This window comes from Galeopterus variegatus, unplaced genomic scaffold, assembly GCF_000696425.1.
Source record: "Galeopterus variegatus unplaced genomic scaffold, G_variegatus-3.0.2 Scaffold3687, whole genome shotgun sequence".
Taxonomy (NCBI): domain Eukaryota; kingdom Metazoa; phylum Chordata; class Mammalia; order Dermoptera; family Cynocephalidae; genus Galeopterus; species Galeopterus variegatus.
Window position 1 is genome coordinate 196,523 of NW_007729798.1, and position 14,778 is coordinate 211,300.

A 14,778-nucleotide genomic window follows, 5' to 3' on the forward strand; every position below is an offset into this window, starting at 1 on the left:
TTTTTTAAAAAAGATGACCGGTAAGGGGATCTTAACCCTTGACTTGGTGTTGTCAGCACCACGCTCACCCAGTGAGCCAACCGGCCATCCCTATGTGGGATCCGAACCCTTGGCCTTGGTGTTATCAGCACCGCACTCTCCCGAGTGAGCCACAGGGCCGGCCCTTAATTGTCTTTTTTTGAGACCGGCCGCACCGCGCTCAGCCAGTGAGCGCACCGGTCATCCCTATATAGGATCCGAACCCGTGGCGGGAGTGCGCTCCCAGCGCCGCACCCTCCCGAGTGCGCCACGGGCTCGGCCCTGCATTATTTTTTTAAATTTAATTCTTACAGTCGTATAAAATTGGTATCGTTATCCCTGTTTTACTATAAAAGAAACTGAGGTCCAGGAAGTTTACATGGTTCAGCCAGGGTCACACCCACAGTGTTAGTTGTTTAAAGAATGAGTCTTGCGCACGACCCAGCAATGCCACTTCTAGATATATACTCAAGAGAATTAAAAACATGCCCACACAAAAACTTATATATGAATGTTCATAGCAGCGTTATGCATAATAGCCAAAAAGTGGAAGCAAACCAAAGGTCCATGAAGCGATGAATGGGTAAACAAAATGTAGCGTATCCATACAATGGAATATTATTCTACCATAAAAAGGAATGAAGTACTGATACATGCTACAGTAGGGATGAACCTTGAAAACATTATGCTAAGTGAAAGAGGCCAGTCACAAAAGGCCACATGTTGTATGATTTCATTTATATGAAATATCAAGAATAGGTAAATCCATAGAGACAGAGTAGATTCGTGGTTGCTAGGGGCTGGAGGTAGGCGGGGAAATGGGCAATGACTGCTTAATGGTTATGGGATTTCTGTTTGAGGTGATGAAAATGCTCTGGAATTAGCTAGTGGTGATGGTTACACAAAATTGTGAATAAACTGTTTACCGCTGAACTGTATACGTTATAGGATGAATATTATAGTATGTGAATTATATCTCGATTTTTAAAAAAGGATGATTTTTGGCATCTCTATTTCAAATTCAGAGACCAACAAGGAAGCAGTGTTGAGTCTTGTTACTACCCTCATTAAAATTGTATAATAGTAATTCTACTTTGTGTATACCTCACCTTGACCTAGAAAGGATTTGAGAAGGGTTCCTGTTAAACTAGCAATGTAACTGTTCTGAGTTCCAGATTGAATGTGTTGCGTCCGTGTCCTATTTCTTTGTTTCTCTATATATCATATTTACCTTCATAAAGCTTGGTTATAAAACACATTTAGTGGACTGAATTGAATGCTATAGTCTGTGTCTCATTGCTCTTTTCCTTTTAGGGAATTAATTTGATAGCATGTATTGATGGCTCTAAAGAGGTCATCGCTGTCACTGGATTCCAGTGAGAGTGACTCTGAAGAGTTGCCAACATTTACCTTTCTGAAGGAGGAACCATCTTCAACAAAGAGGAGCCAGCCTCAGCAGGAGGAGAAGATTGTAGTGGTTGACACCTCATATTCTGAGGCCTCCTGTCCTCCATCACCAGGGTTGAAAGATGCACCTCCTGTCCCACACACCGCTGAAACTGTCACACAGACAGAGCCAGTCAGGGTGCTAAGCAGTGGAAGTGAGGATGAAGAGGAATTTATTCCCCTGGCTGAAAGGCTTACATGTAAATTTCTGACCCATAAGCAGCTGAGCCCTGGGGACTCTAGCTCCCCAATTAAAAGTGTCTTGGATCATCAAAATAATGAAGAAGCATCATTTGACTGGAAAAAACAGCCCTTTTCAAAGATCCGTGATGTTCCCCTCCATGATACCTTACAGAGGAATGCATCAAATAACAAGGACTCTATCTTAGACAATCCATGCCATCAGCTTCCAGCTTACCAGTCTATCTGCCCTGTCCAGAGCAACAGCTTGACAGTAACCAAAACAAATTCTGACATCCACCCACCTCAGAAGAGAACTAAGCATAGTCAGAAGATTTGGGGAAGAGGCTCGCAGGGATGCCAGCAGCAGGGACAAGCATGGCAGAAGGGAAACACCCTGAGACAACAGGAGAGAAAGAAGGAAGCAACACTGGGTAACAAGCTGAAAGGCCAGAGGCCAGAGGAATGCTTAAAGCACATTGTCGTGGTGCTGGATCCAGGTCCTCCTAGCATCTGTCTTCACCCTGTGCTAAGTTATCTGCCTTCTGGAGCACCCACTGACAGTCCCTTTCCCATCTGTTGCAGTGCTTTTACAGATGGAAGGTGGGGGCCAGCTCCTCGGAGCATTGCAGTCCATGGAGTGCCACTGTGTGATTGAGGCACAGGCTGTACCTTGCAGTATCACTTGGAGGAGAAGGGCTGAGCCATCTGAGGTAGGGCTGACGTCTCTCCTCCCTCTCCTCCCCTTTAGAGTTACAGGATAAATATGCTTTTATTTTATTTTTTCTTTATTTTTATGTTTTTTTAAAAACTTTTTCTTTTTTACTTTTCCTTTTACTTTTAAGGAAATATACCAGTCAAGGCCCCAACAGGAAAACAGATGGCAAACTCAAGATAATTTGAGAAGCATTTAATAAAAGGACTGTTTTCCAAGGCATGGGCAGGGTATGAGGAAACTATAAGGGACAGCACAGTACCTCAGAGGAATGACAACATAACTCAGGGTTTTTCAGCCTCGGTACTGTTGACATTTAGCAGATCATTTTTTGTTGTGCAGGGCTATCCTATACCTTGTAGAGTGTTTAGCAGCAACCCCAGCCTCTACCCACTAGATGCCAGTAGCACCCCTCCCAGTTATAACAATCAAAAATGTCTCCAAATATTGCCAGATGTCCTTTGTGGAGAAAAATTGCCCCTGGTTATGAACCACTAGCATAGCTGTTGGGATGAGGGGATGAGGGGAAAGAGTGGTTATCAGAATCCAAAAGGAGAGAGAAATGTATAGAGGGCCACCTTGAGGAAAGCTCTGCAAACCCTAAATGACCCACTGGGAGGGAGCCAGGGAAAGAAATACCCCAAGTTTGTGCTCCTCCTTCTCTCCAGTCCCTTACTGGGGTTTCCCACTGGTCACACCCAGCTGGAGCCAGAGGGCATGCAGACTTTGTGATGTCTGTAGAGGGTACCTCCTCAGGCAGAGAAGATCATCAGCACAGGATGTCTGTTCTCTAACTGGGCTTTGGGAATGTGGGGGCTTGTGTCTGAATCTCAGCTTCATGGCTTTATTGCTATGACCCCTGGCTAGTTACTACATATCTTTGTGCCTCAGTTGCCGCATGTATAAAATAAGGATACTGTTACATCCCTTCATTGCCCACTGTTGTGGGGATTAAATGAGATAACCCAGCACCAGCACATAGTAGGTACACAGTAAATGTTTCTTTCCCTGCCCAGGCTCCCCAGGTTACTACTGTTCCTGTACCTATCACTCCTCTGTTTTGGGGGGTTTCTTTTGGCAGCTGGCTGGTAACGGGACATGAACCCGTGACCTTGGTGTTACCAGCACCACATTCTCCCAAGTGAGCTAACCAGCCAGCCCCCTATTACTCCTCTTATCTGGTAATCCAAAATACTCCATGCGTCCTTTTCAAGATTTTATAGATGAAATTTATAAAATCTTATAGTTAAGACTTTTTTCCTCTCTTTTCTGTATCTCATAACTTTTTCAGTAATTTAGAACAATTACCCACACTCCTTATCCTGGAGGTATGAGCAAACCTTTATATTCATATAGCAGTTCCTCCGTTCAAGGCACTTTCACCTTCTCTTATGTTTCAGTCACAGTTATCGTATAAGGTAAGAATTCTGCCCACATCACAGGTGGGGAAATGGGCCCAGAGAAGTTAAAAGCCTTAAGGATCACAGCTGGGAACTAGAACTCAGAGCACCTCCCATGTATACTTTTCTGTATTATGGGTATTGCTTTTTCTTATAGAGACCAAATCAGAAATCTTTCTGCAGGAGTCTTGCTCTTTGATTACTCCATAGTACTGTATTGCTGTAAGATTTGTAGCCTTTGCTCTGTTTGATTTACGCCCTGGCTGTGATAAAGAAGAGGTGCTCTCACAGACTGAAGTTTCCCTTCTGATTCTTATCTTTGTCACGCAAAACCTATGTGTTTGTAAGGGCCACTCAGTTCATAGTGTCTACTGTCAAAGCCAGTAATTTATTTGTAGTAAATTCTTTGGAAGAGTCTCCTTTCCCTCCATTCTCTCATCCAAAATGCATAGAAAAAATTGGTACTTCTCAGCCCCTTTCAGCTTGCTAGTGTTCCTTTTTCACCATCTCGGAGATGCAGTGCACCAAGATTGATCAATTGAGGGTTGGGGAGGGACAGGATCATAGGTGGTTGTTTCTTGCCACACCTTCATTCAAGAAGAAAAAGGATAATGCACAAGGAGTGGGGGTGGGTTCATTCACCCAGGAGACCTGGGCCACTCTCAACAGGTGCTCTATACCAGCTGACCTCCCTCCTGGTGCTGTGTTCTGGGTCCCTTAGCAGGATGGAGAGGACTGGGTGGAGGAGCCGACAGTCCTGGTGCTGCTCCTGGTAGAGGCATTTGTGTCCATGATCTGCAGCATAAAGCAGGTGAGCAGAGGGAGAGGGCTAGAGCCGAGGCATGGAACAGAGCCAGTTCTTATTAGGGAGCAAGTATTAATGCACTTTCTACCCCTTCATGCAGGGAAGTCTGGGCAGCACTGAGAAAGGGAAGGAAATACTTCAGGGCTTTGTAACTGACATCACAGCAAGGACAGCAGGGAAAGCTCTGTCACTGGTGATTGTGGATCAGGAGAAATGCTTCAGGTTTGGATTTGCCCTGGCGACTTATTGTTAAAAGGGGCAGGTCTTGGGCCAGATATGGGTTACATTGCAAGATAGCATCCCTGACAAGCCCTGTGGGGGTAGTCATGTCCAGTTTTCTTGTACCTCTTCTGCCTGAGCTCAGCATGGATTTGCTGTCCTTTGATTTCCTTCCCTGCTTTAGTGCTCAGAATCCTCCAAGGAGAAGGAAACATGGAGCGGCAAATAAACATGCCAAGGAGAAGCAGCAGAGACAACCAGAGGCCAACACAGGGCCCATGGTGTCCAGGGTAGACATGGAAGAGGTAAGAACTTCTTGTTGCCTGAGTCAGGCTGGGTGCTTACCGGTCATCTAACCAGATTTGCTATTGATAGAGAATAATGCCTGCTGGACAGTTTTCTGCCTTGGTACTGAGTAGGAGAGAAGAGGCCAAATAGGGAGCCAAAGGGCTGGGATGCGGCTTCAATGAACACCGGAGAACGACTTTCAACTAGACTGTCTCTCCACCCTTGCTTTTGGGTTTCTAGGCACTGGTGGACCTGCAGCTACACACAGAAGCCCAGGTTCGAATTGTGCATAGCTGGAAAGAGCTGGCCGACTTTGCGTGCACATTCACAAAGGCTGTGGCCGAGGCACCCTTCAAGTGAGTGCACCCAGCAAGTTCAGCCTCTGTGCTGGGCCTTGTCCTTTACAATAGTTCCTGCAGCCAAGGAAAATGTCCTTTCCCCCTAAACTCTGTAGTCAGTCCATTGTCTCTCAAGCTTGAGGCAAAGGAGCTGACCTTATGCTGGGGGTTCTTGGGGAGAGCCCTCAAGCCCAGTCCCCTTTAGAATATTTTCCTTTATTTTTTTTTTTTTAAAGATGACCGGTAAGGGGATCTTAACCCTTGACTTGGTGTTGTCAGCACCAGGCTCAGCCAGTAAGCCAACCGGCCATCCCTATATGGGATCCAAACCCATGGCCTTGGTGTTTTCAGCACCGCACTCTCCCGAGTGAGCCACGGGCTCGCCCCAGAATATTTTCCTTTAGCTTATGTGTAAGTATGTGTTCTGCAGATTGATACTAGGTTACCTGTAGGCCAAGTTACCAGGATTCATTACAGGTCAGATCACAACATAAGCCCTAATACAGCCAATTTTTAATCTTAGTTCAAAGAGTATTCATAGAATTTACAATTAATATAAGACCTTAGAGACAATTCAGCCAAAGTCCCTTATTTTATATTTGAGGGAACTACTTGTCTAAGCTCCTAGCAAGTTAGAAGAACCAGAAATAGACTCCAGATTTTCTGATAATCCAGTCCCTTGTGCTTACCCATGTGCACACTGCTTCCCGGGCAACACAACCCATCTCAACATAAAAAAGAATCTGATACCTTCTCTTCTAATAAAAAGGACAACATGTAGTTTTTAAAAGAATCAGCAGTTGGCACTGTTTGGGATCAGTGTGGGTACTCAGATTGGGCCAGACATAATGTTGTGCCCACCTCTTCTGAGGTCAGTGGAGGGAGGGTTTTTCAGCTCCCAGTTGAGGAGACAATTGTGGGAGAGTAATGAACAGTTCTCCAACTGTGCTGTTTGCAGGATTGTTTGGGATCAGTGTGGGTACTCAGATTGGGCCAGACATAATGTTGTGCCCACCTCTTCTGAGGTCAGTGGAGGGAGGGTTTTTCAGCTTCCAGTTGAGGAGACAATTGTGGGAGAGTAATGAACAGTTCTCCAACTGTGCTGTTTGCAGGAACCTCCGAAATCAAACTAGCTTTTCTTTCTGTCTGGAGAGTGACTGGGCTGGAGGAGTGAAGGTGGACCGCTCTGGCAGGGGACTTGCATTGGTCTGGAGGAGACAGATTCAGCAGCTGAACCGAGTCAGCCTGGAAATGGCCAGTGCTGTTGTGGATGCCTATCCCTCCCCACAGCTCCTGGTACAGGTAAGCTGCTCTAGGGGTTGCTGCCCAGCACCCTGTGGCCTCAGTGGGTCCCCCAGACGATTTCCATGGACAGCATTGTTGAGGGCCCAAGAAAGCCTGGCAGGTCAGCAGTGTGGATCTGCTAAGGTCAGAGTCAACACTGACCCAGGGAGGAAGGACAGGTTCTCATCCCCCAACTCAATCTTACCACCCTCCTTGCTCATGGAAGAGGGATGAATGTGGATGGTACAGTACAATGAGGTCATTTACCACTTTCAGGCTTATCGGCAGTGTCTTTCGGAGCAAGAACGCCAGAATTTGCTCGCAGACATCCGGGTGCGCCGTGGGGAAGGTGTAACATCCACCTCCCGCCGTATTGGACCGGAGCTGTCCAGGCGTATCTATCTTCAGATGACCACTTTGCAGCCACATCTCTCTTTAGACAGTACTGACTGATGCTAGCCCTCAGGGACAAGGATGAAAAGCTGGCGATTTCCACCTCCTCAACCTCGGAGCCTGACTGCAATAAAGACTGGAAGTGCCTCCTGGAGCACAAGCCTGGGTGAGGCCCAGTCTTACCTGGGTTTCACTGTGACAGTCTCCCTCCCTGTCAACTTGGGGCAGAAAGCTGAGATACCTGCATCTACCTTCACCAACATTGGTTTCTCTCCTAGCAAAACTCAGCTGACATGGTCAAACCACCCCTACCCCTGTCCCAGCCAGCCGTCTAAACACAAAGGAACAAAGACAAACCACTCAGACACGTATTTAATAATTGTAGAAATCCAAAAGAATTAGCATCAAATCTCAAAGACATGAGTGAACTGTCGCCTGTGGGTTGGCTTGACTAGGCTCAGCCACAGAACTGCCTCGACCAGCCAAGGAATAGGGTGTGATGACTATGCTGACTTCTGTATTATCTTATTCTCATCTTATGTAATATGTGTTTAGTTTCAATAAAGCATTTGTACCAACAGCTCTGGAGCTTGAGGAAGACTAAAGGAATGTGTAGTGATTTTGAGTAAGATGTGGACCTAGGCAGTAGAGCTATCCTTGGGGTGGGGAGAGAAAGTCCTTTCTTCCAGTATCAGGACAGTCATGAGTGGAAGTCCTATCCAAATGGGCCACCAGGGCCAAAAAGCTGGACTTTGCCCTCCTTGTCTCTGAACTATGACAGATTCTTGCTCCTTGCAGGGAGGCAAGGAGCTTGAACGAGCACCATAACAGTCATTTCTGATTCCTTCATCCAGCTGTTGGGAAAAGAAGAAGCAAACGAGGCAAGAACATGCTCAATCTAGCAGACAAAAGAATCACAGTGCTGCCCTTCTTTGTGCTAGTCATCAGTTAATGTGCCACTTTTCAGCTCCCTGGTGCAACTTGCTTCCCTTCACTTCCTACTCATTTCCACTCATTCATTCCCTTCATTACAGGTCTCGAATCAATTCTAAACCTGTGTCTATGAAGCTGAGTCTTCAGGTTGCCTTTGAGGTATTTAATCACACCAAGTGCTAACAGAGCTGTCATAGACAATGTAGCTTTGCAGAGATCCACCTCCTTGCTTAGTGGCAATCAGCAAGTTAATGCTCTAAAATTGAGGCAAGGAGCCTGGACTGCTGCCATTTTATGGAAGCCACATAAGCTGGGGCAGAACTCCACAGGAGCTGTCCAAGACCCTGATAGCATGAGATTTCTGTTTGTGAGTATGAATCTGTCTACCGTGAAAGATCCTATACTTCGGCTAAAACATATTCAATTCTAGTGTGGGATCTGTTCTCTCAGGACATTATAAAGTAGGCAAAATGATGTAAAGGAAAGAAAGAATACCAGAATAGGAGTCCAGTTCTGCCTCAAAATAGCTGGGAGACCATAGGCAAGTCGCAGAAGACCCCGGTTTCTCTGTCTGCAAGTGTTATATTGGACTGTTTGGTCGAAGTCCCTTTCACAGCTGGAGATTTTGTTATGGTCACTAAAATACTTGAATGTCTGAGGTCCTTAAGAAAATAGGTACACTCCTCCCCACAATTTAGGCTGAATTTGCTGAGTATGGTGTTCCCCTAATCCCCAAAACATACTGCCTCCTGATCTGCCCTGGTTACCCAGGGAGGAATGAAAGAGGGTTTGTGACATACAAAAGTATAAATGTAGTGACAGCTGACCATTTAGTAGACACAAGCCTTGCCTTTACACAGCTTTGTATAACTAGAAAAGGCTATGTTTTCTCTCTCCCCAACCCCAAGCCTATTCCATTAGGCATGCAGGTATATATCCCCCACCTCCCATTTCTCTTCATTCCACCAGGGAACCCTAAGGAACAAAGAAGTCCTACAAAGAGGAGGTCTCAAGTACCAATTGGCAGCCATTTGATGATGGCAGGTAGGCCTGATGCTAAAAAGAGGTTGTGTCCAGCAGAACCCAATTCCATAGGAATCCAAGCTCCAAGGCTGGGAGGCAGCAGGTGCTGAGGACAAGCTCACTGCTTAGAGTCGGTCTGGAGAACCCACTGGAGGATCTCATGGCGCCGCAGACTCTGGACTGCATTGTCATAGATGGTGTTCAGGCTGGTGCAGAAGGGCTGCTGCTGCAGCTCTGTCACCCGACAAGCAACCAGCCCACCTGCCACACACAGCAACAGCAGAAGCAGCAGCAGCTTCAGCACAGCCCAGGACCGGGGATGTTTCCGGGGTGGTGGCTTGCGGGGCCGGGAGCCAGACTTAGATTCTGGAGGGACAAAATCACAGTAAACAAAATAAGTTTAGTCAGTTTGAGAAGACCCACTTTCTATCAATGTGTGCTAGTCTCTTTCACGCAGATCCACTTCCATCTCCTCCTTAAGCAGAAGCTCCCAGGACTTGAAGAGAAAAATGTTTTAAGAATATCTGAGTTCTTAAAAACTTGCTTGCTATCCAGAGACTAAAACAAAAATGACTTCTCCCTTGGATCTCAAAGGAATGCTTTCAGAACTGGAACTCATTCTGCATGCCTCAAGTAGCTCACAGTCCCCAGGGTCCTAAGCTCTCCTTGGTTAACATGGTGAGGACCCAGGTCCTTCAACATGGCAGGGCTTATCAGGAGACATCAAGCATGGACAGAGTGCTGCCCATCTGGGGAAAGAGGGTCGACACCTATTAATATCATTTATGTCAGTATTATCATACAATATGTATATAAAAAGAAAGCCTGGAAGGTAATACACCATATTGTTGTTGGTTTTTTTTGGTGGCTGGCTGTACAGGGATGGAATCCTGGACCTTAGCGTTATCAGCATCACGCTCTAACTAACTGAGCTAACCAACTAGCACTACACTGCACTACAGGTATAGCTCTAAGTGCTCAAGTAAACAGTGATTATTGCTGGGAATGGGGGATTACAGGTGATTGCCATTTTCTGACAATTATATATGTATCTTTTCTAAATTCTCAGTAGTGAACATATATTACATTTATAAATATAGAAAAAATTGGGGGCTGGCCAGTTAGCTCAGTTGGTTAGAACGTGGTGTTATAAAACCAAGGTCAAGAGTTCGGATCCCTATACTGGCCAGCAGTGAGAAAAAAAGAAAAAATTGGTTTTGAGATTTTTAGGCAAAAAAATTTTTTTTTTTTTTTAAAGATGACCGGTAAGGGGATCTTAACCCTTGACTTGGTAGCTAGTGCCCACATCCTTCTGTGCAGATGTTTTGGTCAGATGTGTCTTACAGGATTCCCAGAACAGGGAGTCTCACTTTTTGTAGGGGCCAAGTTCTAAAATCACTGAGAAAGGTGAAGATTGCACACGGTCAAGTTACTCTTAAAAGGGTCCGGCCCATGGCTCACTCGGGAGAGTGCAGTGCTGATAACACCAAGGCCACGGGTTTGGATCCCATATAGGGATGGCTGGTTAGCTCACTGGCTGAGCGTGGTGCTGACAACACCAAGCTAAGGGTTGAGATCCCCTTACCGGTCATCTTTTAAAAAAAAAAAAAAAAAGGTGGTGAGATCAGGTGACTTGTCAAGGCAAGAGTGAGCAGAGACAGGGACAGAGGCCTCCACCCTCTGTCCATAGCTCCTTCCTCTCTAAGATACCTCTCCTTCAGGGATCCCTTCTGACCCAGAAGATATATGATCCTCCCTAGTATATGGAGCCACAAAACTACATAAATTCAACTGGATATATTAAGACAAAATACTAAAATATGTTTTCTAAGCAACGTGGCTCCCTGCATGCAGGCCAAAAGATACTTCTGGTGTTCAATCAAAGAGAGTGATGTTTTGACTCAGGGAAAACCACAAGCAGTGCTGGCTTTATAGAGAGATTGCACCATGTACTCAGAACAAACCAAGAACACTGCATGGATGATGTGAGTACTTTTAAGAGTAACCTTTTTTTTAAAAAGATGACCAGTAAGGGGATCTTAACCCTTGACTTGGTGTTGTCAGCACCACGCTCAGCCAGTGAGCTAACCAGCCATCCCTATATGGGATCCAAACCCGTGGCCTTGGTGTTATCAGCACTGCACTCTCCCGAGTGAGCCATGGGCCGGACCCTTTTAAGAGTAACTTGACCGTGTGCAATCTTCACCTTTCTCAGTGATTTTAGAACTTGGCCCCTACAAAAAGTGAGACTCCCTGTTCTGGGAATCCTGTAAGACACATCTGACCAAAACATCTGCACAGAAGGATGTGGGCACTAGCTCCTTAGGAATGTCCCCCACTCTCTATAACCAAACTCTCAGGGCCTAGTCTCCTTCAAACTCTCTCATGCTACTCTCCCTGTCCTCAGATTACAGTTTATTTAAGGTTCGCAAGCTCACTCACTCATGAATCTATGCCTGAAAACATAACTGAGACTCTCCTCTGCACCTCAGCTGGAACTTTGCAACAGAGAGAAAACTTACTTGGGGCCTGATTTGTTTCCTTCTTAGGTTTCTTCTCTTGTTCCCGCTTGGCTGCTTTGAGGGCATCATACTCCTTTCTGCGACGCTCCTTCTCTTCCGCCTTTTCCCGCTTCCGCACTTCCCGCTCCTGAGCTTCCTTAGCTCGCTGCTTAGCCTCCCGCTTCTTCTCTGCCTCTACAACAAAATATACCAAACAGGACTGCTTTCCCACAAACTCTCCAGCAGTTTGCTTTCCAAGTGATTAAAAATATGGATTCAGCTGCCTTTTCTCTTGTGCCACGGGTCAGCCACACATTTTTTTTTCTTTAAAAGATGACTGGTAAGGGGATCTTAACCCTTGATTTGGTGTTGTCAGCACCACGCTCTCCCAAGTGAGCCGCGGGCCGGCCCCAAGCCACATAAATATTAAAAGGAAACAGCATCTTTCTGCTCTCCAGGAAGTAAGCCCTCCCTAAAACACAATAAGCTCTCAGAGTTTGCTGAATGAATTCTTCTTAAGGAGTTCCTAGCCACAAGCAGCAAAGAGATTAGGGTAAAATAACAAGAGACCAAAGAAAGGCATGGATGATAAATCTGGTACTTCTCTAGATTAAGTACTAACTCAGAAGGCATAGCAATTGAAAGCCTTCTAGAACACAGATATGAAGAGAAGAAACAATGGGCATGTTGATTCTATGGGACTCCTATCTTCCCAAGCTTCAGAAACGCACGTGGCATACGGAAGGCAGGTGAGAAAAGGAGCACTCAAGTTTAGGGTTAGAGACAATGATAATGTTTTTCTTAAAAGATGAGACTAATAGTTTGTCAGTTATCTCTAGACTTCAGCTCAGGATCGATGTACTTAACAGCTAAAGTACGTTTACATGCAGTATGCAATTTCCAAATTATTGGGTTCTAAAAATGCATTTCCAAATTAGTTATTTGGACGTCTGAAATACATTTCCCTAAAGCCAGAATGCCACACATGGTGGTTAAATGTCCTTTTAGGGCTTAAAGCCTATTTCAGCCATAATGTAGCTGAATAGTAGTACTATAATTACTGTAGCTTTCCACTACTTTTCTATGTACAAGCAAGTTCCAAGTTCCAGCTGGGCGCTGAGAACGCCAAAAGTGCACAACACCCAGCCTCTAGAGAACATGTACTGTCAAGAAGTGAAAGCAGCAGGGGTCAAAGTAAACGCAGGCATGTCTTGCCACAGTGGCCATGCCTGTATAAGGGACAATTGTAACTCAGGCATTCTGATCTCAGGGACTGCCTATAATCAGTACTGTACACATCCCTTCTCCAACCAGAGTAATCTTCCAGTAAAGGGACTTGGAAATCAGTTAGCCTGCCAGTCAAGAGAGCACCTACTACGTGCCAGGTATTGTTCTAAGTGCTCAAGATGCAGCAGTGGAGAAGACAGGTCAGATTCTAGTGCCTAAGTCATTTACTTTCTAGAGAGGGAAACAGACAATAAGCAAGTGAACACAAAGTAAATTAGACAGTGTTATGTGCATAAAGAAAATAACAAAGGTTAGTGAGAAACTGGTAAAGGGTCACAAAAAAGATGACATTGTGTAATGATAAATACAGTAATTAAAAAAAAAAGAAAAATATGGGCCGGCCCGTGGCTCACTCAGTAGAGTGCGGTGCTGATAACACCAAGGCCACAGGTTCGGATCCTATATAGGGATGGCCGGTTTGCTCACTGGCTGAGTGTGGTGCTGACAACACCAAGCCAAGGGTTGAGATCCCCTTACCGGTCATCTTTTAAAAAAAAAAAAAAAAAAGAAAGAAAAATAACAAGATGTGATGGAGAATGACAGGTAGGTTTCTAGTTTGGGTGGTTCTGAAAGGGCTAAGGCTAACCTAAGATAAAATTTGAGCAGAGACAGGAGGGATTATATGAAGCCAGCCATGTACACATTGAGGGAAAAGGAAACCAAGTACAGCCTCAAATATGAGACTGTAGTTGGTATGTTCAAGCAACAGCAGAGGCTCATGTGGCTAAAGTTAATGGCATGTTTTCCCTGTGTGTGGAACAAGGCCAGAGGCAGGCAAGCAGGCTTGGGCCACTGTGGCTTTGTTCACCATGTCACTGAGTTTGGATCTCATTCTAAGTTCAATGAGATGCCATCAGAGGGTTTTAAACAAATAGCAGCATAATTGACTTGTTTTAAGAAGGTCTCCCAGGCTGCTGTGTAGAGAATGGGCTTATGGAGATGGCACAATTGCAGAGACATGTTAGGAGGTACTGTGGTAATGTACAGGCTGGAGGCACTGGAGGTGAAGAAACAATCACATACAGAACTTGCTGACAGACTGGATGTGGAAATAACAGAAGAAAGGACATCTCTCCTATTTCGGGCTGGAATAACTACAGGGACAGTGATTTCCTATTATGGGAGAATACTGGGAGGGGCTGAAAGGGATTAGGGATGTTTTAGCCACGTTTAACTTGAGATGCCTATTAACCCTCCACGCAGAGACAAAAGACAAGCAGTTGAATGTGATTCTGGAGCTCAGTGGAGAAGCCAGGAGTGGAAAGAGATTCATCATATAAAAATGATACCACCTGCCACCACAATGTTCCCCTCTCCCCCTACTGTTCTTCATGGCTCTTCTCTCCTGAGTTCCAGCTCCTGAAGCAAAAGCAGCAGCTGGCTGGGATAAGAACCTAGAAGATGACTAGAAGGACGGCTACCTACCTCGTTCTGCTTCCAGCCGCCGCTGCCTCTCGCGCTCCTGATCTGCCTGCACAGCCTTCATGTGCTGTAACACCTGCAAAGGGGAGGAAGGCTGTGAACTACTCAAAGTTGTAGTTTTCACTGCTCACAGCTGCTCAGAGAAGTCTCAAAAAATAAACTATTTTCGGGATCCCAGATCACCACGGGCCCCTGTGGCAATGCAGAACTAACAGAGTTAATCCTATCTTTGTATCCTAAGTAACTGCGCCAGCCTTCGTTAGAAAAGAGTCATATGCGGGGCCGGCCCAGTGGCGCACTGGATAGTGCGCTGCTTGGGAAGCGCGGCGGCGCTCCCGTCCGAGGGTTCGGATCCCACATACAGACCGGCTCCCGCTCACTGGCTGAGCGAGGCGCGGGAGCAACACCGAGGGTTGCAATCCCGTTGCCGGTCCCCGGTCTGGTACGGGGGCAACACTGAGGGTTGCGATCCGTTGCCGGACACGGAAAAAAGACAAAAAAACAAAAAAAAAAAAAAAAAAAAAAA

General features: G+C 45.8%; 2 protein-coding genes across 4 annotated transcripts in view; one reads left to right on the top strand and one right to left on the bottom strand.

Moving 5' to 3' along the window:
* The window catches only part of EME1 (essential meiotic structure-specific endonuclease 1), an 8,577-nt gene extending 911 nt beyond the window's left edge, over positions 1 to 7,666 (top strand). The window contains exons 2-9 of one of the 3 annotated variants that reach the window (XM_008585732.1): positions 1,333 to 2,144; positions 2,230 to 2,357; positions 4,484 to 4,570; positions 4,665 to 4,786; positions 4,968 to 5,088; positions 5,312 to 5,427; positions 6,522 to 6,711; positions 6,970 to 7,666. In XM_008585732.1, the coding sequence (XP_008583954.1) occupies positions 1,358 to 2,144; positions 2,230 to 2,357; positions 4,484 to 4,570; positions 4,665 to 4,786; positions 4,968 to 5,088; positions 5,312 to 5,427; positions 6,522 to 6,711; positions 6,970 to 7,146 (1,728 nt within the window). In that variant the 5' untranslated portion in view covers positions 1,333 to 1,357 and the 3' untranslated portion in view covers positions 7,147 to 7,666. Of the gene's footprint in view, positions 1 to 1,332; positions 2,145 to 2,229; positions 2,358 to 4,480; positions 4,571 to 4,664; positions 4,787 to 4,928; positions 5,089 to 5,311; positions 5,428 to 6,521; positions 6,712 to 6,969 lie in introns of all 3 variants that reach the window. The other 2 variants (XM_008585731.1, XM_008585733.1) reach the window with 2 other exon arrangements.
* The window catches only part of LOC103601336 (leucine-rich repeat-containing protein 59), a gene marked incomplete at its 5' end in the record, with an annotated part of 13,998 nt that continues 6,663 nt past the window's right edge, over positions 7,444 to 14,778 (bottom strand). The window contains 3 exons of the mRNA XM_008585735.1: positions 7,444 to 9,408; positions 11,565 to 11,738; positions 14,256 to 14,328. Coding sequence (XP_008583957.1) covers positions 9,161 to 9,408; positions 11,565 to 11,738; positions 14,256 to 14,328 — 495 coding nt within the window. The remainder of the gene's footprint in view (positions 9,409 to 11,564; positions 11,739 to 14,255; positions 14,329 to 14,778) is intronic.